We start from the raw sequence: 27,764 nt of genomic DNA, 5'->3' as shown, positions 1-27,764 counted from the left end.
TGGATTCTTGAGAAGGGAGAAATGGTTAAGATTCTTTTGACTTTCTCAGTTGTTTTGCAGGTGGAATACCTGGGGAAGTTTGAATTTGTAGGTGACTGCTTTGTGATCAGAGATGCCTGGCACAACATTGATTAGGTCAGCACCAAAGTTGGCCTATCTAATTTAATTTGTGACACCTGTTCCCTGTTGTGATACGCTACTAATTGTCAGAACTTAATAGTAACAGTAATCATGCTACTGTTGATGATTGTACAGTGCTCATTTCATAGATCAAACTGCTAATATGGCCAGTCACTTTAACTTAGTGTTTGATACGTATTTACTCCCAGAAGTATGTTAAGCATAATTACTGAATGTGTAAATAGGATTACTCTGCAGGTACCAATGCTAGTCTGGCGGTTGGCTGTGATGTTGTAGCTAAGTTGGGTTCTATTTCAGAGGTTTTTCATTTTAATCAAAAGCTGCACTGACTTCGGCATTGTAATCATCAATTGCATCACTTTGATGTGTAGCCCAACATGTAAAATGTACATTTGCGCAGTGCAAAATATACCACTGTGGTGTGGGTATTCAAAGGTACTGCTTGACGTTAACTCACATATTTCCCCAGGTAATATCTAGATATTACCTGGGCAATATCATGGAAAAACAATTTGCTCAGGGCGCTTTATGCCCAACCAGTTCGAAGATATAAAACTTTTTGACTCATTGTATTGAGCAACACAAGAGCTTTACATTGTTGGCAGGTCTAACTAGGTTTAGTGTAGTTACTAAGCTTTGACTAGCCGATTGTTATTAAACTATATTCTGTGATGATTAATCACTGATAATAATTATTTGAACAATACATAGATGTGTATTTCTACCCACCAAGTGTCATCTATCGAGCAGATCACAGAATAACACAACTAAGACTGCTACATTAAAATAGGTTAGTGACTTGATAGTCCTAAGTACTTTTCTTAATATAATAACTTACTTACTGTCCCAATGGTGGGCTTAATGTACAGTAGTACAAAATAGTAAATTTAAAAAATTCCATTCTACAATCATAACTTTTTTTGGCATTGTGTGTTGAAGCATGGTGACGTACGAACAACATTCTGAGGGGTATTAGCCCATGCTATTGAAACCATAATCAATCATTATATACTAGTATATAAAACCAGTGGGATAAATGTACTTAAAGTGATATATATATATATATATATATATAAAGAACTTTGTGTGGGAGGATCAAAGCAAAAAAGTGTTCTATATTCGCCATAAATGCCCAAGTGTTCTATATTGGGCAGTTATAGAACACTTTAATAGACCACAGTTCTATGTCAGGTAGTTATAGAACTGCCAGGCCTATTTTGTAGGCTGATAGCCTACTTTGAGTGAGTAATCACTTAATTCTGGCCAGTACAACCAATCAACCAAGCCAGTGTAGGCTGATAGCCTGACTGCGCCGGCTGATTAGTCAACCCAACCAGTACAAGCAAAACCACTGGATTTAATTTATAGACACACTTAAAGATTTTGATGATGGTTGCTTGTGGTCAGCAGCAGTGAACATTCTTAGTACGTTTTGCTCACATAAACGGACAAGTCCTAGGAATATCACGGAAATATGCTTATTAAAGTACCACAATCAAAAAGTTTTGGTATTGAGAAGACAGACTAGGCTCACAAAATGACTAATGAAGATGCAGCGCAGTGCAATGTAGGCGAAACACAGCCACAATGCCTATTCTACCGATGATAACACTCCTCCATGAGTTTCTAATTGTTTCATGTGTCTTGTGTGTACCTCAAGTTGACAGTTCTCTACCAGATAAAGCACTGCCTTTCGCTCATGCTATACGGGAAATATAGCACTCAAAGAGTGGTCTCAAGATGAAATATAGCACTCAGCTTCGCCTTGTGCTATATTTGTCTCTCACCCACTCTTTTCGTGATATATTTCCTGTATAGCACTTGCGGCAGTGCTTTATCTAATACTTATATCATACATATTTATACCATGCTGATATACATATACACCCCTCAACCATGATTTGGGTGTGTATGAGCAAAATCCCTCGTAGCCGTCGTATAGAAAACTGTTTTACTAGAAAATTATCATGAAAATTATACGTTGTTGCTAAATTGAGCAAGTATACACTGTGTGAGTGTTGTGTGTTAAATGTTACACTGAACTGGTCTGATCTTTATCTCCACAAATGGTAGAGTGTGCCAGTTGCTTTTGAGATAAACTCCCCAGTATTGTTTGTAGAAGTTGTTAGGATTTACACTCCAGCATTTTTTGTTAAACCACCATCCTCCATGAGGTATGCTAGGACCACTGTTTAATGCACAGTTGTACTGGCTTAGACTCTTGGTGTCTTTAGTGGCAAACTCCATTTCGTTGTGATCCCTATATGCCATTGGATCAGTAGTGGTCCCGTGGAATCCTCCAATTGTTAGTTTGTACTTATCTTTAGCTGATGCAACTTTAAATTGTTCATAATGGAGGAAGACTTTAGTACCATCAGCTAACTTGATGTCCATTCTCATTTCCCAACCACCTTGACCAGTGAGACAATGGAGGGCTCTGAGTCCATACCAAAACTCTCCAGTCAACTTGCCAAATCCATCTTCATACTCAACCCAGGTCCTGTTAAAGTTTTCAGATCCATCTTGTCTTCTCTGTACCACTAACCATCCTCCTCCTCCATTGATAGTGTCACAATAAGCCTCAGCCTCCAAATGATCATCCCTGCAGACATTAGGAATGTCATAAATTCCACTCAGTTTAGTCTTCCTGGAGAAGGTGAAGCGGCCATATCCTAGATCACAGCAATTGTTGATGAGACCGATATTTGTTTTCTGGCCACTAGAGAGGGGCAGTATCCCAATAGCCAGTAGTAGTATTATTGTAGTAATAGTAGTAGTAGTCATTGTAGAGCTACTGATGAACTAGTGATCACCTCACAATGTGATCTCTTTTATACTAGTAATAGTGCTGAGTCATGTGTTGTGTGTATCATGGTGAGGGATATTAATAGTGACATCATGAAAACATAAAATGTATGCGTATGTCATTTAGTCAATCAAATAGCTATTTGAGTTGTAATACAACTCAGTCACTTGTGAGTTTGTATATAGTACGTTCGTGTTGAGCTGAACCCTCAAAAACGATTAATAACTTACGATTGCTACATCGCATGGGCCTCCTGTATTGCTCGATACGTAGCATTTCTCAATCCGCTAAAAATATATTAAAAGCGCTTCATTCGAATGTAAGACACTCCAGTTGTGACACTGTAAAGTTTCGCCATACATTTTCAATGGGGAAGCCTCTAAAGCGTGGCCCTTTGGTGTTCATGTTGACACATGTTTGTGGCGAAACCAGACATCACACTCCCGCCCTCAACATGTATGATTTCACCATCTGTTATGTAAGAGGCTGTAATACACTTTTGAAAGAAAAATAAAGCAGTTTTTGTATGTGTAAAACAGAGTTGCAGAGTGGTGCATTGTATTTAGAAGATAAGTGGCCTACTTATGTTCAGGGAAGAAACTTCTCCAGCCTCAAAAAGAGGAAAAACCCAAATTATAACAGCTCAAAATCTGTTACGCAGCATTGGTGTACCTGCAAGTGAGCCAAACAACATGTATTTTACTTCACATTTACCACACAGCTGCCCATCGTCTTCTATTCCCATTTAGTCAGTTTGTCATTTTAATCCTTTTCTCATCACTTCGCCACACATGAGCATTTTGTTTTTGAAGTCACATTCCACAAAACTCTAAAAGTTTCAACAACTGAAATAATACTGTGTATATGAACTTGGGCTGATAGTACCTGTAGTGACTTCCAAACACTCCTGCACTGATCAAATATACAAGGGATGGTATGTTCAACTTCTACTAGCATACTAAAGCAATAATATTTTTTATTAAAGTGCACATACTTACACTTCATCTGTATTTTCATATACTTCACAGAGTTTAATCCCAGCTACCTGATGACTCCTGTGGAGCAACATCAAATTGTAACACCAATGCTGCAAATATCAAACAATCTTACATCAGATGAAGTAAGTCCAGAAGAAGACTTGGATCCGCTGCTGCTAGTGGAAATATCACCATCGCCACCTTCACTATCACTGCTGATTTGGATGAGGAATCGCTCTAGAAGTTCTTCATTGCCCAAGTCCCATCCAAGTACACAACTGGTCTTCCTTCAGTTCTGTTGTACCTCGTTCGTCTTTAATATTTATGATGCTGATGGACTATGCAGGGCTGCTCATAGTATACCCTGCGTATATGTGTAGTGACATTAAAGTACAAACTGTTGCAATGCTAACCTCGTCATTGATCATCTTGTACTTAAATCCCATATCACTCAACACTCTTTAAAGCTATGTTCTATCCCTAGAGAAAACACCATCATTCTAAAACGAAACTGTCTACATCAACGCGGACTCATGAATGTTAGTACCTGACAATTACAATCGAGTGGGCTTGTGCAAAGTGCTTTTTGCATCGTTTTCTTGGCATAGACAAACCGCTTTTCTTGCGGTACTCCATTCTAATTCTTACAATGGACATCTTTGAAATCCTTGCGTGGCGTAATGTATGCCATAACCCAGCAAAGAAGGATTGCCGATGGCCTTCGAGATTCTCTCCTTGATGTTGATGGAAAATTTACACTTCTTCGCTTCTTGCTTAAAGTATTCCCATAGTTTCATAAGTAGATGCTTCAATTGGCTGTTTGACTTCTTTACAAGAGGGTTTCACTCCGCATTTGCTGACACTGCACTGGGCGCCATATTTTCAACAATTAAGTGCATGCCCATAACCTGAGCTTATGAATAAATGCATCACGAACATCATGTTTAAAACCTTTGATCTTATAAGCTTTATAGCTTGATGTGCAATGTGTGTACAGTACAGAGCTAATGCAACATCTATACAAGTAATGCTTCCAAAATGTTGGCTCAACTCACTAAAATATCTTAGCCAGGGCTCAACCCACAATATTAGGGAGGGGGGGAAAGTAAGTCACTCCAGATTCTAGGGGGTCTGGGGGTATGCTCCCCAGGAAAATTTAGGCGTAAATATACTCAATTTTGGTAAAATTTTACTGTGATGCCATTGAATATTGGCTATTCAATTATACAACTTTGGAATCAATTAAACCTTTCCATTTCTCAAAGCTTTAGGTATAAACCTAGGGGGGGCAATAGCTAACCCAGGGGGAACCTGTGCCCCCCCGCCCTGTTAACTGGGCTATACCTTCTTTTGCTATTGGGCCTTTCCCTGGCCCAGTGACAAAAGGAAAAAAAGGTGGTTTGGCTGCACAAGAATAGTGATGTATGTGGTATTGTTAGCAATTAGATGCTGAACAACAATGCTGTATATAGAACTGATTGTATTAGCATGCGAAAATACTACTGGCATCAGCTTGTTGCACATTAAGGCCAATGGAATCTTTTCTTTAGCAATATAAGCAGGGCAAAATATGTAAAAATAGGCTGTAGGACCTGGTGTCCTACAGACCTTTACCACTTGTGCTGTAAAGCCTTAATTATACAGCCAAGTACTAATAATAATAAGAAATGCGGTTAAAATTACGTGATAAATAATAATGAATAAATAAATAATGTTTGAGAATACTACAAGGCCTAAGACTTCGTACTCTCCAGGAATAGAATCCATGTTGTATGAAGAGACAATTGTATAATGGGCAGGTGTTTTCGTGGAGGTGATAGAAACGGTACGACGATTCTATTTAATACCGATCAAAATAGTCAGCATGTGATGCCCACTACAAAGCAGGCAGGTTCAAATACCTATTTAGACAAGCAAACTACTGTTCACTTGTTTTTTGAAAGTGTTGCAAGCTGGCTCACTAAGTCTCAAGTTGCCATGCCAGCTGCCAGTAGATGTCCTCAGTGAAGCAGCCACACCTGTTTGCCATGCCAGCTGCACGATAACAGGTTTAATAGCGGTATGTTTGTTTGTATAGTTTACTTGTATTTTATATTTTTTCTGGCTTGCTAGCCTCTGGTAGGGTTGGCTGTCTGTTTGTACTAATGTATTGTAAAGAGTGTGGTATGTTTTCTTGTATTGTTTACTTGTATTGTACATTTTGCCTTTACCTGGCTTACTAGGCTCTGGCTGGCTTGGCTGTCTTCCTTTATCTGGTTCACTTGGCTTGTATACTCCTACAGTATTGTGTGTCTCACTGCAAGTTGTATATGCATATAGTGTGTACCCATCACTGTGCCATTGCCACACCACTGATGAACCGTATTTAGCTACTGGTGACCTCTAGTTGATGTTGATACTGTGCTGTATATTGACTACATAGCTGAATAATATTCATCTTTGGTGATGTTACCTATACTGCAATAATGTATAGTTCTCTCCTGTATGTTTTGTATGCCTATGTACTGTGTACACATTTACCACACTAATAATGTACCGGCACTTAGCTACTGGTGGCCTCTAGTTACAATGCCACTATTGTGTTATATCTGTCACTATTGTGACATATTGAGATCATAATTATTTTGATTGTGCCTTCACCACCTAGTCGCATGCATAGCTTCACTAGGGGGTTGTCGCATTTGTGTATGTTCTTGGTTGAATGTGACCCGGTCCTAGTAAATAAATAAAATTTAAAAAATAAAATAATAAAAAAGATGATAAACACAACTTCAGGTTGAAGCATGGCTATGGGATTTTAAAGTTTTTTGGCCGATGCGAAGGGATCTAAAACCCACTGTAACGTAGTAGAATGTAGACTACTTGTGATTCTAACAGTCTAAGTTCTAGGACTGTGCGACAATGAAATTTCCTACATACACAGATACTATAGTTTGGCTATAATTTTATTATGTCACTCATTTTGTTTTCTTTCACCTTCGTATCGTCACTATGTTTGTCGACCATTTGATAAAATCACATAATATCTGTGTATCAACTGAATCGTCATCATGTGACAAGCAACATGACGTCAAGAGGAAGTTGACAAGACAAAATATGGCCAAGTTATGGCCTTTTATCCATTGTTATGTGAAGGAAAGAAGACAAATATATAGATACTTTGTAATTTAAAGCGCAGCATGTAGTTCTGGGTTGGAAGGATGCGATGAAGGATGGGACCATTTAACCCAACTTTAACAGTGAGTAAAAGGGTGCTTGTAGTTCTAATACTATGGGAGTTTGTTTTAAAGTCATGCAAAGAATCCAGTTTACTGGACAATGCATTTTCAGTACTTGCGTTTTTTTAAATGGCTGCCGGTTTAAGGGTTAAAGATCCACTAAATGGAAAATCAGCTGCCATTATTTTGGTAGAGCAAAGTTTCACTCTCACTGGATTTAGGCTGTGTACTCGAGACAATTGGCCTGTGAAAATAAATGTAAGTGATGTTACTATCATTTATTCTAGAATGTACCTGATGCGGAACTAGAACAGAACTGCATGATAGGAATGTAGGCATTAAACATGTGTTAGCCAAGAAATCTGGCATGTAGGGCAGGTACCAGTTTGTGTGTGTTAGTAGTGTACCTTACAAGATTGTTTACAGTATCACAGGAAATTTTAAACCTTGCTATGGTTTCAGCATATGTGTATATTCACTATCTTGGGGAAGATGAGTCAAGGTACTTTTCTTGGATTGTGCTGGAATACCATTTGGACCATTGACACACATGTACACATGTTTATGCCATTTACCTGTGTACATAAAAAGTAGCCACCTGTCACATCTGCACTCCACAACTTATTGCAGCAAATTTTGTGACAAATGAAGTAGTTTCAAAATATAGTAATGGCTGTAATTTGTCATTAACAACTTCTGGTGAAATTTGTCATTAACAACTTCTAGCAACACATGGTGAAACTCTATAAGCCACATCATAAACACCTCTGTCATTGTGCCTGTATTTATAGTCCTGTTGACTGATTGATTTGTAACTGACATAGGCAGCTTGTTACTGATTGTATCCTAGGGAACTAAAACATCACAACTCTAGTAAGACATTGTACAATAAATACATTTAACACTAATAGGTACAAGTACACATAATTACAAAAATATGTAACAACAACCTTAGTTGCCAGCAAAAATCATTAAGTGAATCACATTCAGTAATTCGATGAGGTAATTTGTTCCAATCTCGGGTGGTCTTAGGGAAGAAACTCATCTGATAATAGGTTGTGCATGAGGAGGGCTGGAAAGGGAGGGGCACAAACAAGTTCGTGGAATCCACACTGAGCAGCTAGTATATAGCTAGCTGCAATCTGTTATAGTTGATGTATGTCACCTATTCACCTCTCAGTAGTGTTTCACTGTTGAATTTTGCCATTTAAGCCATTCAGAAGGGTGTGAAGTCTTAATAAAAGGTTCTACAAAAGCTATTTAAGTGCTTAAACACCTGCCACACAATAATTATTTCTAGAGGCACTTAGTACGTACGAAAGTGCTAGATGACAGTTTGAGTTTGATTTGTGCTGGTAGTTGGTAGTTATGCTGGTCCACGATTTCTAAAGGATGCTCAGAGATATAGCAAACTATGGAGGTTGAAACAGGTAATCTGGTATTGGTCATTGATACACATTTCCCAGTGTTCGGCTTCATCTGCCAAGTATTTGTCCACTGGATTGAGGTCTTGTAAGAGAAGAGTGATTTAATAGCACACAATTATCAGCACTGAGAGATGGATGGAAGTAATGTTAGTATCTAAGTAAGAACAGTACAGATCCAAGGACAGTGCCCTGGGGAACTCCAGACAAGACTTTTTTTGTGCTAGATGTGTTACCTTTGATGGAGACTCTTTGTGTTCTAAGCGTAAGCCAAGTTGTGAATGTTAGACTGTATACCATATTGGGTAGTAATTTATTATGAGCAACCATATCAAAACGCTTTAGAGAAGTTGAGTAGTACTAGGTCAACCTGATAGTGAGAATCCATTGCTTTTAAGATGTCATCCATTAGTTGGGCATTGTAAAACCAGTCCTAAAGCCATGTTGATTAGAGTTGATGATGTTGTGGGTGTTTAGCTGTTCCATGATGCAGTGGAATATGATGTGTTCCATAACTTTTCACCAGACTATAGTCAATGATATTGGGTGAATATCACTTGTAACACTGGAGCTACTTGTTCCACGCAGGTATGGAGGATTGATATGGGTATATTATCTAGGCCAGCAACTTTACCAGGCTGAGATTCTTTATTAGTAAGGATACATGCAATGTCACCGGTGTTAAATGTTATTTTGGGCACTGAGGGATGCTGGCTGGTAGGTATTACAGGAATGTTGTCATCTTCTCTGGTGAATAATGAGGAAAAAATTTTCTGCAAGTGCTTCTGCTTTAGACGTTGGTATAATTTTCAAGCTATTGTCAACCTCAAGTGGTGCCACTGACTGGAAGCTTTTACGAGATCTCTTTACTAGTGACCAAAATATCTTAAGATTATTTATAAATTCTTGTGTGCTTGCCTTGGAGATTTGTTGACAACATTACATGCAGACTTATACTGTATCCAGTCAGACGGGATTGTGTATGTCTGGCCTTGTATAATATTTTCGTTTCCTCGTTTGAGCTTTAATATATATTTTTTACCATGGTAACATATAAATCTTTGTATGGTTAATGGTTACATGTAATTCAACTAAATGCAAAAAAATGTTTTAAGTTGCTACCAATTACTTTATTGATGAGATTCTTGAGAAGGATGTGTAGTTGAGAAATGGTTTATTTCCTCTAAGATTCTGTTGATGTCAGCCCTATGATAATGGTAAACTTTTCCGGTTGTTTTGCATGTGGAATACCTGGGGAAGTTTGAATTTGAAGGTGACTGCTTGGTGATCAGAGATGCCTGGCACAACACTGATTAGGTCAGCACCTTACCGAAGTTGATGCCTATCCAATTTCATTTGTGACACCTGTTCCTTGTTCTTATACCCTATATCCTACTTATCATAGCACTCAGTAATCATGCTACTGTTGACAATTGTACAGTGCTCATTTCATAGATCAAACTGCTAATATGGCCAGTCACTTTAACTTAGTGTTTGATACGTACTTACTTCCAAAAGTACAGAATTTTTGTTGTCACTATGTTAAGCACAATTACTGAACGTGTAAATAGGATTACTCTGCAGGTACCAATGTTAGTCTGCCGGTTGGCTGTGATGTTCTAGCTAACTTTGGTTCTGTTTCAGAGGTTTGCATTTTAATCAATACTGCACTGACTTCAGCACTACAGTCATCAATTGCATCATGATGTGGCCTTTGATGTGTAGGTAGTTATCACAGGTTTACTAAATTTTGCATGTGAACATTGTGAAGAAATATTGTCACTCCTAGGTGCAGTGCAAAATATACCACTTTTGTGTGGGAGTTTAAAGGTCGTGCTTGGGGTTTAACTCCTGGGCAATATCATGGGAAAGCGGTTTTCTCAGGGGCTTTGATGCTCAGCGAATTCAAAGATATGAAACGTTTTGACTCGTTATATTGCACTAGCTTTACATTGTCTGCAGGTCTAACTAGGCTCTAAGTTTTGACTAGTTGATTATTATTAACTATATTCTGTGATGAATGATCACTGATAATAGTTGTTTAAGCGATACATGGATTTGTTTTTCTACCCACCAAGTGTCATCCATTGAACAGATCACGAGATGACACAACTAAGACTGTTACATTATAATAGATTAGTGACTTGATAGTCCTAAGTACTTTTCTTAACCCTTTATTACCGAAGTTTTTTTTATAAAGCCGCAAGTGTGAAAACTTTTATGGCTTGTGTGAAATATGGGCGATACGAGTGGACCCCACCCATTAATTAACCCATCAAGCTATATACCGTTTGATAGCCAACTCTCTCTTCTACCAACACAGCTAGAATACTTACAGATCACACACACAACTCACGCGCTATGAAGCGAAGAAAGCGTATCTTCTCCGTATTGCCATGGCATTGAAAGATGGGCGCCGCCATCTTACTAATCAACACGATGACATCACACTATTTATTTTTAGAATCCTTATCACGTGGGGAATGGAGTAACTCCAACTAAAGCCTCCTAGTAGCAGGGAGAAGGCGAACATGGAGTTTTAAACAGGTATTATTGTTTTGTATACGCTATTTTATATTGCCAAGTGCCATAACTTGCCCATGCTTCTTCCTATCGCCGAACGGTAAACTTCATTAAAAACGCCCGGTCCTTCTGAGCAGTTTGGTAGCAATTTCAGCTTCGTAGCCCCTAGGAAAAAGGAGTTATGGCTCCGTTTATAAAGGGCACTCGTTATGGCAATATATTAGCCATTCGATAATAAAGGGTTAATACAGTAACTTACTTACTGTCCCAATAGTGGGCTTAATGTAGAACGAAATGGTAAATTTAAAAGCTCCATCTTACAGTCATAACTTTTGGTGTTGTATGTTGAAGCAAAGTGACGAATAAATAACATTCTGAGGGCTAGCCCATGTTATTAAAACCACGATCAATCATTATAAACGGGATGAGTTCTTTCACCTATTAGGTTTGCATCCCCAAATGATATATTTGTAATAGTTGTAACACGGGCATGAGGGCTTTACCTGATATGTATGCCCAACTGCCCGAGGGCAGAGGGCATACATAACAGGCAAAGCCTGAATGCCCAGTGTTACAGCTAATATGTGACACTTATCAGGCTGATAGCCTGTACAGGGTGATCAATCACCCAAGACAATACAAGTACAGCCACTGAATGTATTATATATGCATACCTAAAATTTTCGACTATGAGTCAGTTCTGGTTACGTTTGGTTACGTTGAACAGACATATCCTAGAGATATCACAGAGAATTTCGGTTATGTGAGTTTAATGTTTTAATCAGTGCTATTGAATCGTTTATGGAAAAAATTATAGAGTTCACTAAAGACCTAGATAGGTAAGCTTGCTTGTAGAGCGGTTACTCCATGCAGAGTGGTAGCTTCGTGATGGGGGGCATGTCCATATTCGAAAACATGCAGAAATGATCGGTGAATAAGCTATAGCACTAGTTTTCACCTTAGCCCAACGTTTTTCAACTTGTAGGATGGCGAGGACAGCAAAACGCTCTACCTCTGAGTGGTTTTCATGGCGAAATCCAAGTTGTGCATCCTTATCACGTAGTATTAATTGATCCCCACAATCGATTTCGGCCTCAACATCTATATATTCACTGCCCAGTTGTAGCCCAATCTACATATTAGCTGGGCTACATATGAAATGTAGCTCGGGCAGCTCCTTTGATCTGAGGTGTGAAAGTGTTAGATATATCATTTATACCATGACTACTTGGGATTTGCTGAGGGTTGGAACAAAGCTTTGAAAGATTTGTAACCTTTGGAGGTTTTGTAACCTTCGAAGGTAGTTTTATCCATCCAAAGCTTTGTTACTATGGATGCTAATCAGTCAAAATGTCATGGAAGCATGCAACCATCATTGACAAATGTTGGTATATTTTGTAGTCTAAGCAGTTGTACTAGAGCCTGTACTACAGTTACAACAAAGTGTGAGACCATATGGGTGTACACCCATCATTAATTATTCATGATCACAAAGCTTTGAACCCTTAGCTGGGCCTTGGGTGTATATATCAGCCAAATCCCTTGCAGCCGTGGTATAACAATTACATGAAAACTATTTAAATGGAAATTTGTTATGATACAAGTTTGCAAAATAAAGCAATACCACACTAGACCACGTGTATATACTGTGTGAGTGTTGTGTGTTAAATGTTACACTGAACTGGTCTGATCTTCATCTCCACAAATAGTAGATTGTACCAGTTGTTGCTTCCATTAAGAAGAACTCCCCACATTTGCTTGTAAAAGTTGTTAGGATTTACATCCCAGCAGTATCTGTTAAACCACCATCCTCCATTTGGTTTATTGAGACCAGTAAGTTGCTAAAATTAACTGTGATGCAAGTAACTCGCAGGTTATTGCCTAAAGGTTGTGATACTTGTGTTACCTGTGATATTGCATTGTAACACCAATTGTGACCATTTATACAAGATTCACCATAATATTAAAACTAAGAAAATTTCCAATGACAAGAAATGTACAACAACAATACCACACTAGACTACATGTGTACACTGTGTGAATGTTGTGTGTTAAATGTTACATTGAACTGGTCTGATCTTCATCTCCACAAATGGTAGAGTGTGCCAGTTGTTGTTGAGGTAAACTCCCGAGTATTGTTTGTAGAAGTTGTTGGGGTTTACATGCCAGCAGTCTTTATGCCACCATCCTCCATGAGGTACGCTGGGACCATTAGCTAATGCACAATTATCTGATCTTCGGTCATTGTCATTGTCTTTAGTGGTGAAGTTTATCCCATTGTGATGCATCATTGGATCGGTAGTGGTCCCCTGGAATCCTCCAACAGTTAGTTTGTACTTGTCTTTAGCTGATGCAACTTTAAACTGTTCATAATGGAGGAAGACTTTAGTACCATCAGCTAACTTGATGTCCATTCTCATTTCCCAACCACCTTGACCAGTGAGACAATGGAGGGCTCTGAGTCCATACCAAAACTCTCCAGTCAACTTGCCAAATCCATCTTCATACTCAACCCAGGTCCTGTTAAAGTCTTCAGTTCCATCTTGTCTCCTCTGTACCACTAACCATCCTCCTCCTCCATTGATAGTATCACAATACACTTCTGCATCATAACATTTCACTCCACAGAAGTTAGCCATGGTGTACACTCCTGATTTCCTCTTGTTGAATACAGTAGTGTTGAAGCCAAGACAACAACAACTTTTAATAGGAGCATTGTCTTTAGGGCATCCAGCTAGAACTACTACTACCCCAACAGCCAGTAGTGGTATTATTGTATTAGTAGTAGTAGTCATTGTAGAGCTACTGATGAACTAGTGATCACCTCACAATGTGTGATCTCTTTTATACTAGCAATAGTGCTGAGTCACTAATGATGAGTGGAGTTGTGTATTAGTGACAGTTTTCCTTGTGAGGAAGTTGAGGATTATATTATGCTGACTAGTAAAGTATAATCATTAGTCAATTAGTATATACCAGCTGACTAACTATTGATGTACTGGCTATGATGACTAAGTGCTTCGGATTTGCTGTGTATTACTAAAGTGTGTGATTTGATGATGTAGTGGCGACTGTTGTGCAATGGATTTCTTGTGACCAATATTTTCAGGTTTTTAACTGACTGTTCTATTAGAGAGTATTGATTAACAATTACTTTGCTTGGTGTAGGAAGCGGAGGGCCCATGCCCCCCCCCTCCTCCAATAATTTGGCTAGCTATCTCAGGCCACATCTTAAGTAATTTTATCACCAACGTTTCAGGTTATTCTACAACTCACCTTTTCAATCCATCAGAATCAACAACAATCTATAAAGCATTTATGAAGCAATCTGCTTGCATATCTGAATCTTCAGCAGCACTTCAGAACCATGATCGTAGTAAGCACCTTTAGATTTAATTCTCGTATCATTAGTATGATCATAGTATATTGTCTATGGTGTGATCATAGAAAGTAGACTGATAGAGTCAAACTACAGAAGTAAGTGTACACTGCCGTATTTGATAGCATAATTTAAGTATGTTTAACTGCCCAAAATGCTCTGGAATTCAATTTCAGTGCATTAGTTTAAAAAAAATTTCTTGGGGAAGGGGGGAGTATTCCCCCAGACCCCCCCCTAGTTTAGCATGTGAAGTTTAGCATACTTCACATGCTCAGCTTGCATCCTATCCTTGACAATGTTTAGCCCCCCAACCATCAAGTGCCTGCTACGCCGGGTAGTTGGAAAAGGCGGATACAGTCAGACACAAACACGGATATTTTAAAATACACTTTACATTTATAAAACAGTTATTTTTTATACCTAATGTTTTTTACAGCAGCATTCGCTTCCAGACCCAGGCGTCGATCATGTCATAGCACTTATCCATTTATAAATGCATGTGCGAAGGATGGACTAGCACTCTAGAAGAACATATCTAGTGTTATACATGTGCTCTAGAAATCTAATTCAGTGTCATAGAGATTAAGCTGGCATGTACCAACCTAATCTCGTAGGCCAGGTCCTCGAAACCCTTAACGTTTGGTATAAGTACCTGTGCCTTATACTAAAAGGCATAAGATTGTGAATTTGGCCTGCTAAACTAAGTTGCATGGGGCATACAAGCTAATCTCTATAATTATATACTCTGTATTAGACTTTAGAGCATGTATACAACACTTTATGGTCTTTGGCATTCTGTGGAATGCTGGTCTAGTCCTTCGTATGTGTGCTTATAAATGGATAAGCACTATGACAAGATTGACGCCCAGGTCTGGAAGTGAAGGCTGCTGTAAAAACAACATTAGGTATGAAAATTAATTGTTATATAAATGTAAAAGTGCTTTTTGAAAATGTCCGCGTTCGATCGTATCCACCTTTTCCAACTACCCTGCTACGCCTATGCATTTTATAGGCAGTGGTCAGTCAAAAGTATTCAGTATAACATGTTATAGTCTGTTACAGACTCAAGCTGTCTTATGTAACTGTATTTGTTGGAAGTATATGATGTTTGTGTTAATTTCCACCTGATTGTATATAATGCACCATCTCACTGGAAAATTTAAAATGTGTAATTTAAGTACAAGATGACATTCCTAATTTGATAAGGTAAATTTCTTACCCATAGTTAACATAATTAGAACTAGCCTCATTATAAACTAATAAACATATTCTCTATGTATATACAAGTATCACACTAAGTTTTAGTTGGTGATCACCGTATTTTCACCAAACTGGTATATGTGATATTCCTGCTTTACAGGTATTGTTCATAGTCCATGAAGGAGCTGGAGTATTGTCTAAAGCCACTGGGACTACCAGCTCTTGTAAGAAATAGTTATGTGTTGTAATGTGCACTGTGTGTATATTGTATATGGGAAATGGGATGATTAGTTGGTGACATACTCCACTTCATATTAGCCTTGTAGTTCTAAAAGACCTGAAAGAGTCTCCAACACAAGAAGTCTTAAGTAGCTAAAGTCTTTGAGCAGGCTGTAGGACAGGTGTCCTACAGACCTTCAGCACTTGTGCTGTAAAGCATTAATAAATAAATTTTAAAAAATAATAAAGTCATTTAAATTAATTCTGCTTGGTCCTACCAAGATTTATAGTGTACTGCATTGTTCACACCATTATTAGTGATGTTGTTTTAGTCACATCCTCACATGAGGTCATATCCAGAGCAGCTCTGCTAGCCCTGCAGTTGTTGGAGGTTGGGCTGAGCAAGCAGGAGGAGTGCATCACAATCCTAAGGGGGCGTGGCTCAGGCTCTGTAGAGATCAATGTTACTCCACTTGATGAACTAATGATGGGGATCAACCCTTACTCCGGCCAAGCTGACCACCTTATCAATGTGGCTAAGTGAGTATGTGTACTGCTAGCCCTTAGGCTATACATTTCTTTTCTTACCCCACATTGTTACGGTTTGTGTGTATAGTAATTGTTACTGGTGTTTGGAGTATGTACTAGTGTGTGCTGCTCTATTATAGGTATGTCACTTTTCTGAGCTGTAGTCCAGAATTGGCCCAATCAGCGGTAAGGATATTATGTTGGGTGGTACGCTCCTCCAGGGTAGCTACCAAATTTGTCAGTGTCTTACACCAGAAGCAGGTGAGCATGGTGTATTGTGCCATTGCTGCTGTCATGAGTAATGGAATGTAGGAGTCTTGGAGGGATATTCAACATGGCTTTGTAGAATGGCTGGAATCTCTTACACATGATGAACAAGCTTCTGGTGAGTGGCTATGTTATGTGTCAGTATGCTGTATTGTGTGGCTGATACACTCCAAGGCCTTAATTTTGAAGGACCTGGAATAAAAAGGCATTTACAAATACAAGTGCTCACTGTAGCTATGTATAGGCACAAAAATTAGACTCAGTTTCTATAGATTGTGGTACTATGTTGCATGTACTTTTTGTGTTATGCTATACAGAGGGAGTGATGGCAGTTCAGGCTTCACTACGTGAAGATATTGTTAAATTATTGGTGTACTCAGTAAATACCCCTGCTCCTAATATTGCCCATCTTCTGCTTGGCTATGACATCACCAAGCCAATACAAGACACAACACTTCAAGACCCTGGTTAGTCTGTGTGCTTGCATGCATGTGTGTGTGTGTGATAACATTCATAGCATCATATGTTGTTTGTCACTATAATGTCATTCTTACCCCCACAGGAGTTATGGACCATCCCAGGACATGTTTACACAGTGTATTATCCTTGATAGAGCCTGCCAGTGGTCACAATAGTATGGCATGTCACCATAGTGATCCAAAACTAGCTACACTTTGTTACCAGCTGATTTACTTGTTGTGCTCTAATAAATCATTGTCTGCCCCAACACTACGTTACCTCAGGAGTAATCACAACTTCTTCCACACTCAAGTGGTTGAGTTGCCGATGTTAAAACAAGGTGGCTTTGCTCATGGCAGTGAGCTGTGTTCGTCTGAAGAACTAGCCTTAGTACGTCAGCTGTCTTGGCTGCTTAGATCAGTTGCTGTTGAGCTGCGTATGACTGCTGTAGCCAGACAACGGTCATATTTCCAAGGTCTAGTTGATGCCCTTATCAATGAGTCATCAGTGATTGAGTCATCTACTACTACTAATTTATCATACATGGGTGGCATTATTCAGAACAAAAGACGGATTCTTTCTTTCCTTGGCAACGTTGAGTTCAGCAATAGGGAGGTACCACAACTCCAGTTGATGCACATTAATATGGAGCGTTTGGAGGAGGTGATAACAGGGTCACTGATCTATGATGAACCAAGTAACGTTTACTTCATTGATGTCAAACTACTTCATAAGATGTTGATGAGTGACTTGGGTACACAGGGGGCAGTCACTGCTGGTCACAGACCTCAGATACTTGAGGTAACAAATGTGCAGTTAACCTACCATACGGCTTTTAATTTGTATTTTAGGAGATCCACCAAGTACTGGAGCATGTTGTTGAGAGGAATCTGGTGAAAGATAACAATTGTGCTCATTGTGATCTGTTTAATGCCTGGAGGCAAGTGGTGGAGGTGATGATGACATCATCAGGATCACATGATGCCATGCTACAATCAGACTCCAGGATGACACTACTGTTTGAACTACTTCATGACTTGTTGTTGAAGGTGTGGATAGTGTAGGGTGTAGTATAATGACTGCTCACTTATTGTCAACAGTTGGAAGGTGACACACTAGCTGGACTATCAGTGGCTGGTCATGGAGTAGTGTTAACTCTGCTATCACTACTCAAACAAACGACTCACAAGACGGAGGGGACCAGTGTGGGTATGTCAACTAATAATAGTATTTGTACAGTGATGAATTCCTTATTTGGACAGACACTGTTCAGCTGTCAAGGTTACAACCAGGTCCGATGCAAGGTATCCTCAGGGGTCTGGTGGAAGGATTGATACAGGCAACAAGTGGACAACAGTTATCAAGAGCTTACCTGTACGGTGCCTTACTCTATTATTTACAACTGACCACTGAGCTACCTGGAGAGGATCACTTTACTGGTAAGCATGCAGGATGGATATTGTCTCCTTAAGGCAGAAGGTTTTGATCCCAGTATACCTAATTGCCTCTGAAAGGGAGAAATTATTTTTGTCCTTTTGGTTATTTGTATTTAGTGGGTGAAATATGTCAGTGCTGTAATACTGTCCCTATAGGCACACTACAGCTGGGTTATGAGCAGGGCTCATTGATGGCTGGTAACATTCATATATTGACCAGTTATGGTGACACTCTGATGGATACAGTCTGTAAAGATGCTTGTAGTGGACATGATGTAGATAAGGTTAGAATAACTACCAATGGTGTGCATGGATAATGACTGCAAGTTAACAGAAATACATGCACCACTTCGTTCCCCTGTGATATGATATTAAGCCATCTTTGGTGACTATTTTATTGGAGCAATACACCTTTAATGTATACGGTTTTAATGTGCTTGCTCTGCCATAGTCTCAAATTGTTTCGCAGATCTCTTCCTGTCCATTAAAGAGTAATTCTAGGATTGTCCTAAGTGTCTGACTGTCATAAAATGTCAAGTGTCCTCCTAGCTACGACCTTCCATCTCTCAGATCCCAGTCGTATATGTAGTCTGTAAGCATTAGATGTGAATCATAGTGACTTATACATGTATCGTATTGTTAAGCTGGTTACCATTGACAGATGCTGGCGCTATCACTTCTCAATTCCATCGTGATCATTGACCTCACCCAGTCATGGTTACAGTTCATGCACACAAATGGCTACCTACAGACAATTTGCAGCAGCTTACAACTAGATGATATCAACTTGCAGAAGGCACTCAAGCCTGCCCCTGAGCCTCTCAGAGCACTGTACATATATGAGTCTAAAATGGCTTTCCTTTCTGGTATATCCAAGTCACCTTTGGGCTGCAAGTATTTGTTGAACTCTAATTGTTTGATACACTTGTCAGAATGCCGGTTTCTGGACATGTTTCCTAATTTGGAGGCTCACCATGGTTACGTGACATCGTTATCTCAGCAACCGATTGGTACAGTTGATGATCAGTTCATCCCCACAGTGATTGATCGCTATAACAACCAGATGCTAAAACCAGCACTGAGTCTAGCACTGACTCTAATAACTTCAAGCGGGCCTCACCGTCAAGAAGCTATCATACAGGTATCCACTTTGATATAAAATGTTTTATTTGTTAATATCAACCTGAAGGTTTCTCGCTTCATTTTGGCTCACTTGGAGTTGTTTGGTACTATTCTGAGGGATCACATGAGCTCCTTTACCTTGGGATCAGTCGAAGTGTTAGCCCTGACCACGTCACTGATATCCCGATGTGGGATTGGCCAGAATATCACCAATGAGGTTCGTTTACTATCTGTAACAGTGTCTAACAATCCACCATCCTACTCTAGATTGTGTATGATGCACAGGTACATTGCCAAGGTTACGGCAATGAAGACACTTTATTAAATTAGTGATGCACATAAAATACATCATAGGCTTTAGGATCTCTTGTAAGACCTCAATAAGTAATTTACTGATTCCTTACACCATCAGATATAGGTCACCAGCATGTGATGTTCACATGTTTTACAATTCTTGTTTATTGTATGCATGTCTTCTAATAGAGTATTATGGGTGAGGAACATGCTGAACATTTGGTGGGGCTCAGTCGTATTCAGAGATTGATGTTGTCATTGATGCCAAAATATTGCTCAATTGCTAACTGGAAGTTGCTACTGAAGGAGACAGAAAGAGACATGGTGTGGTATACAGATGTGTTAGCCAGTTGTACATTAGATGTATCTACCTGTGTATTACTCTTCTGTCCATAAACTTGCAGGTTATATTCTTATAGTTTTTGGTGAATTAGTTTTGTAGTTTACGAGAGCTGTGTGGTTCATGTACCCAGGAGCCATTTTTTATTCAAGTTATTTTCCACTACATTACGCACAAACACAGATATTGATTTCTTTATACATATACTATTATAGATGGAGGATGAGGATGGTGATGGAATTGATGAGACTGCTAAGGAACCACTACTGGAACACTGTCAGTTGATATGTGCTAGTCTGATAGGATATTGTACTGTGATAATGTCAGCAGCTAGTAGAGGTGGGTGACTGGAACAGCTTTGTATAAGTTTAGGATCATTCTGTTTCTTCGTCATAGTCTCGTATTATAAAGTCTTACTCTGCCATAGTGTTATTCTGTTTTGTGATGATGTTTAGGGTCAGAGTTGTCCAGAGGATATTGCAATATTGTGTTCAGTGCTGACCTGGTTACTAGACACCCTCCATTGGAATGTAAGTATAGTGTGAAGTAATGTTACTATGTAGTAGTTGTCAGTGCAATAATATGTACAAGTTGTCAATGTCTTTGCATCATATTTTAATATACACAGCTCTGGGACACCAGGGACAAAGCCACACACCCACCCTGGGGTTGGTGATACACTTGTTAAAAGAATGCACAACTGATTGTCAGACTATCATGGAGGATAACATGAATGGTGCATCAGAAACTGAACAAGTAGGAGTCAGTGTCTTTCTATACAACTAGACACAGTGTACTGTGCTGTTTGATATGTGCTTACTGTTACACTGCCATATGCACTACAAATTAAACTAGAGAAACATGGATATTGTGTTACTGCTTATGTTGCTTTTACTTAGGCAAAAAAATCTCGCCAAAAGAAGTTGAAGATCCAACAATATATTTGTATCCCTCATAGTAGTAAACTGTATGTTGCACATATATACTGTATTGTCAGTGGAGGCAGTTAATGTATTGTGTGCAGTATCCAAAGTCTGGATGACGGTATGTCCAAACCCTCTCAAATGGTGTTTGTTCTATTAGAATACATAACAGTTGTAATATAAATTATTGCCAAAACCCGTAGATTGGCAGCTTTTAACATTTGGATACTGCAAAAATTGGCAAACCAATCACAGAACCACAGATGTAGCAACACCAACAATTAATTCTGTTAATGAACTACTGTTATGTGACAAGAAGTGGATATTGTGAAAGGCCTTAGGTCTATAACATGTATACATATTTTAAAAACAGTAAAATAGACTATTATACTTAACTGACAATGCTGCAGATATCATTGAGAACTGCCTGTATATACTATGGAAGCATCTCGAGTTTTATTTGGTGTCATATGGTACACACTCCAGCAAACTCGTAACTCGTCACCACATGAGGAATCTTAAAGGTAATGACATCATTGTACAGTGGTGCACGATGTACTGTTGGTTGTATTATACTACCACTGCATAGATGGTCAATAATAATATGACCAAATTTTAAGGGTTAATTGTAATTTAGTGGACAGTCTATGCTTAAAACCACTTGTGTGCACTGTGGATTCTGATAAAGCGAAATTTAGACATGTGTTTATAGCAAACATGTATTTTGCCATTACTCACATTATCATGATACCGTCTGCATTATGTACATTATGAGAAATGTTATCCACAGGTGGCAGTGTAGCTCCAGTCATTAGAGTTGGTGGGAAGGACACTCACATGAGCTCACTGTCATTAGATCAATTTCAGACAGCTGACTTCTCTTTCCTTAAGAAGCTTATGGACCTAAGAAATGTTAGTTGTGTCCACTAGTACTGCACATGTATAGTTTAATGGAAAAATGACAAGTTATCTTCATTAATGAAAGATTTCCCATGAAAACTCAATCGATACTCACCCTGTGAAATGTGATGTGATTGAGTGGCCCATTTTCAATAGACCAACTATAGAATATATATATATAGTATTGGTAATTTAAAAATGAAGTAGGGATCTATACTATAAAAAGTAGTGAAACAAGAGATGAATTATTGCTAATGCTGGCTTTGTGGCTCACCCTACAAAGTCCCAGTGGGTCCCTTCCTACCAGGTGTCTTGGTTAGGGTTTGATATCAATCTAGAAGTAGGCCAGATTACTACTTCGGGATTGAACATAATTGTTATAGCTAATGTGCCAAAGTAGGGACTTCCTGCCTAGCTATGCTGTATATTATAATTCATCTCTTGTTTCACTACTTTTTATTGCATAGATCCCTATTTCATTTTTAAATTAACATTTTAAAAAAAAACTATTTTTTGTTGTAGCACAGCTAGCTACAGTGTAACTCATGACTGTTCTTTTAGAATATCACACATGACTATTGTATTAGAGTGACTGTTGTATTAGAGTATCCCGAGTCAGTCAAGGGGAGTGCAGCTAGCTAGACCAATAAGGGGTGAGGTCATCTTGTTTACTGTTAAGTAATGTAGCTAGATTGTAAAGAGGTGTGGTGTCGCTACTATAATTAGTCCACCGCACTTCTGAAATCCAGCTCTGTGTGACATCTAAATATGCTGCTGAAAGAAAGTGTTGATACAGAAAATTACCACCTCAATATGGTTTCATTGGATGAAGAAGACAAGCATCCTGATTGAAGATAAAAGACAAGGCACAGAGGGCCTACAATCATTGGAACCCCAAAAGGCACATCCCACTGGTGAGTTAGTTATTGTGGTGTAAAATGGTGGCCATGCGCTGCTTCGTTTGGATTCTAGTCTTGTGACTGTGTTCAGGCAGTGAGGCTAAAATTTGAGCTTTGACATTTAAAAAAAAATCTATATCCGGCCACCTGCAAGCATTTTGTTATATTTCATGCTGCTGTATTATATTATATGGACTAATACTATTCTGTAAAAGGTGATTTTTGTTGCATAAGATGTCTCTAGGATGACTTTCAAAGGCAGAATTTTAGGTGGTGCACAAAATTTTTGGGGCAATCTCTACTGAAAATAGTACTACTGTATCATTTGTTTCATGTTGAGTATATTATTAGTAACAGTTCTAGAAGACAAGTACATGGGTGTTTGCTAAAGGTTTGTGCTGAAACGAATAGCAATTTTTACTATTCGAATAGTTGTGAACAAAACGACCGAATATTTGATTATTCTTTAAGCTAATACTTCTATTGAATAAGTACTGGAACATTTTGTTAGGGAGCAAGGTAAAACCTAATAGCTATTTCTATCTTTTCTAAATTAGAACTTTTAAAATAGAACTTTTATCTTTTCTAAAATAGAACTTTTCTATCATTTACAATCTTAAGTTTCAAGACTGACTTTTCCATCTGAGTGTAGTGTACAAAGTACTAACGATTATTCGAATAGTGTGGTAACAAATCGAATGGTGTCGTACCAACCGAATAGTCAAATAACCGAATAATCGATTCAGCACTGCTAAAAATAAATGTGATCAGATCTGCAAAATGGTCTTAATAGCCTTTCCAATTACATTACCTGGCAACCTATAACTTGATGTGTGAAAAAGATACCAGACCCGTAACATGGCACTATTCCTAGGAGTATTTTTAAGATGACAGGTTAAACACATGAGTTGTGCATGATTAGTCAAAAAAAATTTGGAAAGGCTTATGAAGACCTCTTCTCGCAGATTCAGTCACAAATAGCGTTTCGGTTATTTACTAGTGGCAGTAAATGTATGGAGAGCAGACATGTATGGATTGGCTACCCTACAAGTAGGAGTATATCAGACTATGCACTTATATAGCTTCATCAAAGGAAATTATATTTTAAGTGGATAGAAATAATCCAAATTTCTAGATCTTGTGTGTAATTACATTCATGAGTTACAAAGCAACAGTTTAACATGAGTATAATAAAAATCCAATGAAACCTGCATGTAATTGTATTTCACTGATAATCTTGCATTGAATTTGGAATTGTTAAATTCATTAAGGGTACCCAAAAAACTTGACATTTCACATGTTGTGTAAATTTTCATTTCATTAGGTTTTCATGGAAGAATTGTTCATTATTGCCTCATCTGGGCTATGAGTATACCTTTCTTTTTTCAGGTGAAGGAACCAGAAGTTGAGGGTAGTTCTGGTTTCATCCATGCCATGATCTTTCGTATTAAAAGACTGATCAAACCAGCTGTAACCAGACAACCAGTCTCCCACTAACCCATACCATCATAGCTATATATGATTTAGTACAACTAGTAGTGTACTGATCTGTTGTGTACTGTATGTGTATCTACTAGAAGTGTTAATTGTATTAGTACTGGTAATGTATATTGTTATCTAAACCAAAATAGCCAAGCTGTGAAAAAAGGGTGTTAGCCATGCAGGTCGGGTAACAACAAAGGTGGCATTGATGTTAATGCCTATCATTTTAGTGAAAATGATAGACATTAACATCATTGTGGCCATTTATTGGCCGCCACCTTTGATTTCACATCTTCTGGCCAATTGGGGTCCGCACCCTTTTTCACAGCTTGGCTGTTTTGCTTTAGAAAAACTTTTGATCAAGATAGCTAGACCTCTCAACTCTCACAGTCAGACTATGAGACTCAAGGGTTTGGGCCTCTTCTCGTGGACAGGTACTATACTATGTAGTTCTTAGCTGGATCTCAAGAATTCTCAAGGTTTTCAGTATAGGAAGCAAAATTCAAACCCACATTCAAAGATTTTTTTTTTTTGACTTGTGATATAAGAGATGACAATTTGAACTTCGTTGAGAGATAGCTGTGAAGTATCTTGTGCTTTACTTTTGTTTAGTGCTAATCTTCTTAAAGCTATACACTTATAAAGTAGCCATCAAGTCATGTGAGTCTCTAATAAATTTAGCATTCTACAAACTGTATAGCTATAAACATCTCCAGTAATATAACTAACTATGGTTGTCCTTCTGTACATGGTAACTATACTAGCTTAGAGTTGAGATACTAAACACCACCATCCTATATTATATTGCTCCTTGCACTGCATGTGATCATCACTAGTATAGAAACTCAAAGGATAGCAGTATGCATGCAGTAGATAGCAGCTATATACATGCTATAGTTAATATATTCATAGTATATATGTTTCTCATTTTAGCATGCAGTTTTATTTCATGTGGTTGAACTAGATAGCTGGCTCACATGACTCTGAATGCATCTTAGTTTGCTTTAGCTATTAAGCTGAATAGCTGCTTTCAACTACTGACAGTGCAAAATTCAATGAAGAAGGGCAATGACTTGGGTGGATGAATAATTCAAATAAAACGTATATGCATGAGCTCTTATCAAATAATTGTGGATTTAATTTGTATTTCATGGGAATTGATTAGTTGAGTTACATAACAGAGTTCAATTCAAGCATGAGGATTTTCAAAGGTGGATTATGACCTGCGTGGACTTTAAGGACCTCAATTTCTTATAAAAGCATACAATGCATGCATGCTTGTCATGTGTTAACTAGGGTTTTAACATTTGCAAGTTGAAAAGTGTGTTATGACTGGATCTTGTGAGCAAATAGCAGGTGTCTCATTTATCTTATGAATGATCTGTATATTGTGAAGGTACACATCTAATTGATACTCTGCATGGGTTATCATAACCAGGGTTGTCATGATCACTCCCACAAACTATTAGAATGCGTCACATGAAAATTTTTATTTAAATATCAAGAGTTAATTATTTACAAATGTGCCTCAGATCAGCTAGTAACCAGCACTTCAATATATATAATCTATGTAGGACATTTGTCAGTGGCTGGGGGACCACACCTAACCCCCTGCATAAATTATGTGACACAACTTGATGGAAACCCCCTTCGAGAAAATCCTGACTATACCTCTGAACTCTGAATGAAAAGTGATAACTTCACACACTAAAGCCAATTCAGAAGGTTTAAACTCCACTCTAAAAATGGTTTGCACTGAAATCACTTATTGAGCAGCAACTCATTTAGATATATATTATATGCCCTGAATAGCTATGTACCTTGGCTCCAGCCACTAACATGCACAGCAGGGGCGGATCTAGGATTTTGTGAAAGGGGGGGGGGGGGCTAAGCTGGACAGGGATGTAGGTAACTAGCCAGACATTAGAAGATGCCAAGCCTTCTCACAAGGCTCTAGTGGTAAGATTCATGTAGTATCCATGGTCAACTATTAGCTATTTGAAATAATGACTACATTAGTGTGAAGCATGCCAGCCTTGGGGGCATGCCCCCAGGAAATTTTTGAAAATTATGCCCTCTAAAGGTAAATCTGAGTGTTTTTAGCAGTTTTTCAGTGAAAAATAATGGAATTTCAGTTTATCAAAACACTTACTTTTCCATTAAATCAAGACTGATTGCAATATGCATTGAGTAGCTATCACCCATGCATGATAATCTTTTCATTTGTAAGAATTAGCTAGCTATATACCATAATGCATCAGCTCCTCTTCAACAGCCTCAACTGTCTATCTTACTGATAAAAATAATGGTGTTGGATCCCACTGGAAGGTTGTTTCACGCATCATGAAGTTGGAGGAATTGTGGAAAATGCTTCTCCCAGCCTCAACATCAACAGATTCAAGGCAGACTCTCTTTATGGAACACTAGACTATCATCTTCTAAAGACCGTCTGTGATTCATCAACATTGGATGACTATGACTACAAACTACACAAGTTTGTCTGTGATAATTTTGCAGTCTGCATGAACCCCCATGATCACACAAAGTCAGACAATAGGGGAAGCCTTTGTGGGATAATGTGTGGAAGAAACATGTATAGCTAAACAGAGGTAGAAACATGTATAGCTAAGTAGTAGTGGTGTTGAACATCACAATTATTAGTATGCATGCTCCTTAGCCTAGTGTTAGCCTTAACACCAATAAAGCGTACTGAAAAGCAGAATGCAGTGAAGGGTACTATAGTATATAGCAATTATCTAGTACACTGGAAATCCTTAGCAAAGTGCAACTATATTTGCATTTATGAGGTTTCTGAATTTGCTGTTGTGATGGTCAACTTATTTCTAGATCTGCCAGGTTAGGCCACATAAACTTGATTAGTTTCTCATCCCCACCTGCATGGCCATTTTCTTACCTCATCAAGAATTTTTTACACCATTGGTGGCTGAGTGCAGCTATCCAGCACCTTCTTAAGTTGGTAGCTACCTTGCTAGAACAGTCTAAGAAAGCTGCATTCTAAGTCATTTTAGCTAGCTAATTCAGCTAACTAGTCAGTAAAACATAACTAAAAATCTGCCCTCCCGCACTGCTATTTTGAGTACAGGAGGATGAGAAACTAATAATTAAGTTTATGTGGCCTTATGAAGACTGATCTATAGCTAGCTGCCAGCACCATAACCCACAGCATGGGGTCATATCAAAAGGTAACTGATACAGATTTTACATTC

General features: G+C 38.4%; 3 protein-coding genes across 3 annotated transcripts in view; 1 reads left to right on the top strand and 2 right to left on the bottom strand.

Annotated features, from left to right (window-relative positions):
* The window catches only part of LOC136259698 (nuclear pore complex protein Nup205-like), a 50,432-nt gene extending 25,780 nt beyond the window's left edge, over positions 1-24,652 (top strand). The window contains exons 13-32 of the mRNA XM_066053204.1: positions 15,829-15,892; positions 16,220-16,427; positions 16,556-16,676; positions 16,728-16,800; positions 17,000-17,149; positions 17,245-17,942; positions 17,993-18,190; positions 18,242-18,350; positions 18,404-18,580; positions 18,734-18,861; positions 19,239-19,718; positions 19,767-19,916; positions 20,183-20,317; positions 20,549-20,672; positions 20,789-20,863; positions 20,962-21,089; positions 21,233-21,278; positions 21,667-21,780; positions 22,047-22,168; positions 24,445-24,652. Coding sequence (XP_065909276.1) covers positions 15,829-15,892; positions 16,220-16,427; positions 16,556-16,676; positions 16,728-16,800; positions 17,000-17,149; positions 17,245-17,942; positions 17,993-18,190; positions 18,242-18,350; positions 18,404-18,580; positions 18,734-18,861; positions 19,239-19,718; positions 19,767-19,916; positions 20,183-20,317; positions 20,549-20,672; positions 20,789-20,863; positions 20,962-21,089; positions 21,233-21,278; positions 21,667-21,780; positions 22,047-22,168; positions 24,445-24,552 — 3,408 coding nt within the window. The 3' untranslated portion in view covers positions 24,553-24,652. The remainder of the gene's footprint in view (positions 1-15,828; positions 15,893-16,219; positions 16,428-16,555; positions 16,677-16,727; positions 16,801-16,999; positions 17,150-17,244; positions 17,943-17,992; positions 18,191-18,241; positions 18,351-18,403; positions 18,581-18,733; positions 18,862-19,238; positions 19,719-19,766; positions 19,917-20,182; positions 20,318-20,548; positions 20,673-20,788; positions 20,864-20,961; positions 21,090-21,232; positions 21,279-21,666; positions 21,781-22,046; positions 22,169-24,444) is intronic.
* LOC136259700 (fibrinogen-like protein 1) lies at positions 2,089-2,966 on the bottom strand. The gene has a single exon (XM_066053206.1). It carries the CDS (start codon positions 2,923-2,925, stop codon positions 2,167-2,169), a length of 759 nt encoding a protein of 252 aa, XP_065909278.1. The 5' UTR covers positions 2,926-2,966; the 3' UTR covers positions 2,089-2,166.
* On the bottom strand, positions 13,141-13,925 carry LOC136259728 (ryncolin-2-like). The gene has a single exon (XM_066053249.1). It carries the CDS (start codon positions 13,882-13,884, stop codon positions 13,141-13,143), a length of 744 nt encoding a protein of 247 aa, XP_065909321.1. The 5' UTR covers positions 13,885-13,925.
* Positions 24,653-27,764: the final 3,112 nt, after the last annotated feature.

The sequence above is a fragment of the Dysidea avara genome, chromosome 7, assembly GCF_963678975.1.
Source record: "Dysidea avara chromosome 7, odDysAvar1.4, whole genome shotgun sequence".
Classification (NCBI taxonomy): Eukaryota; Metazoa; Porifera; class Demospongiae; order Dictyoceratida; family Dysideidae; genus Dysidea; species Dysidea avara.
This window is presented reverse-complemented; position numbering and strand designations above follow the sequence as displayed.

Coding starts and splice junctions, on each gene's coding strand:
- LOC136259700 (XM_066053206.1), bottom strand. CDS start 2,925: ATGACTACTACTACTATTACTACAATAATACTACTACTGGCTATTGGG.
- LOC136259728 (XM_066053249.1), bottom strand. CDS start 13,884: ATGACTACTACTACTAATACAATAATACCACTACTGGCTGTTGGGGTA.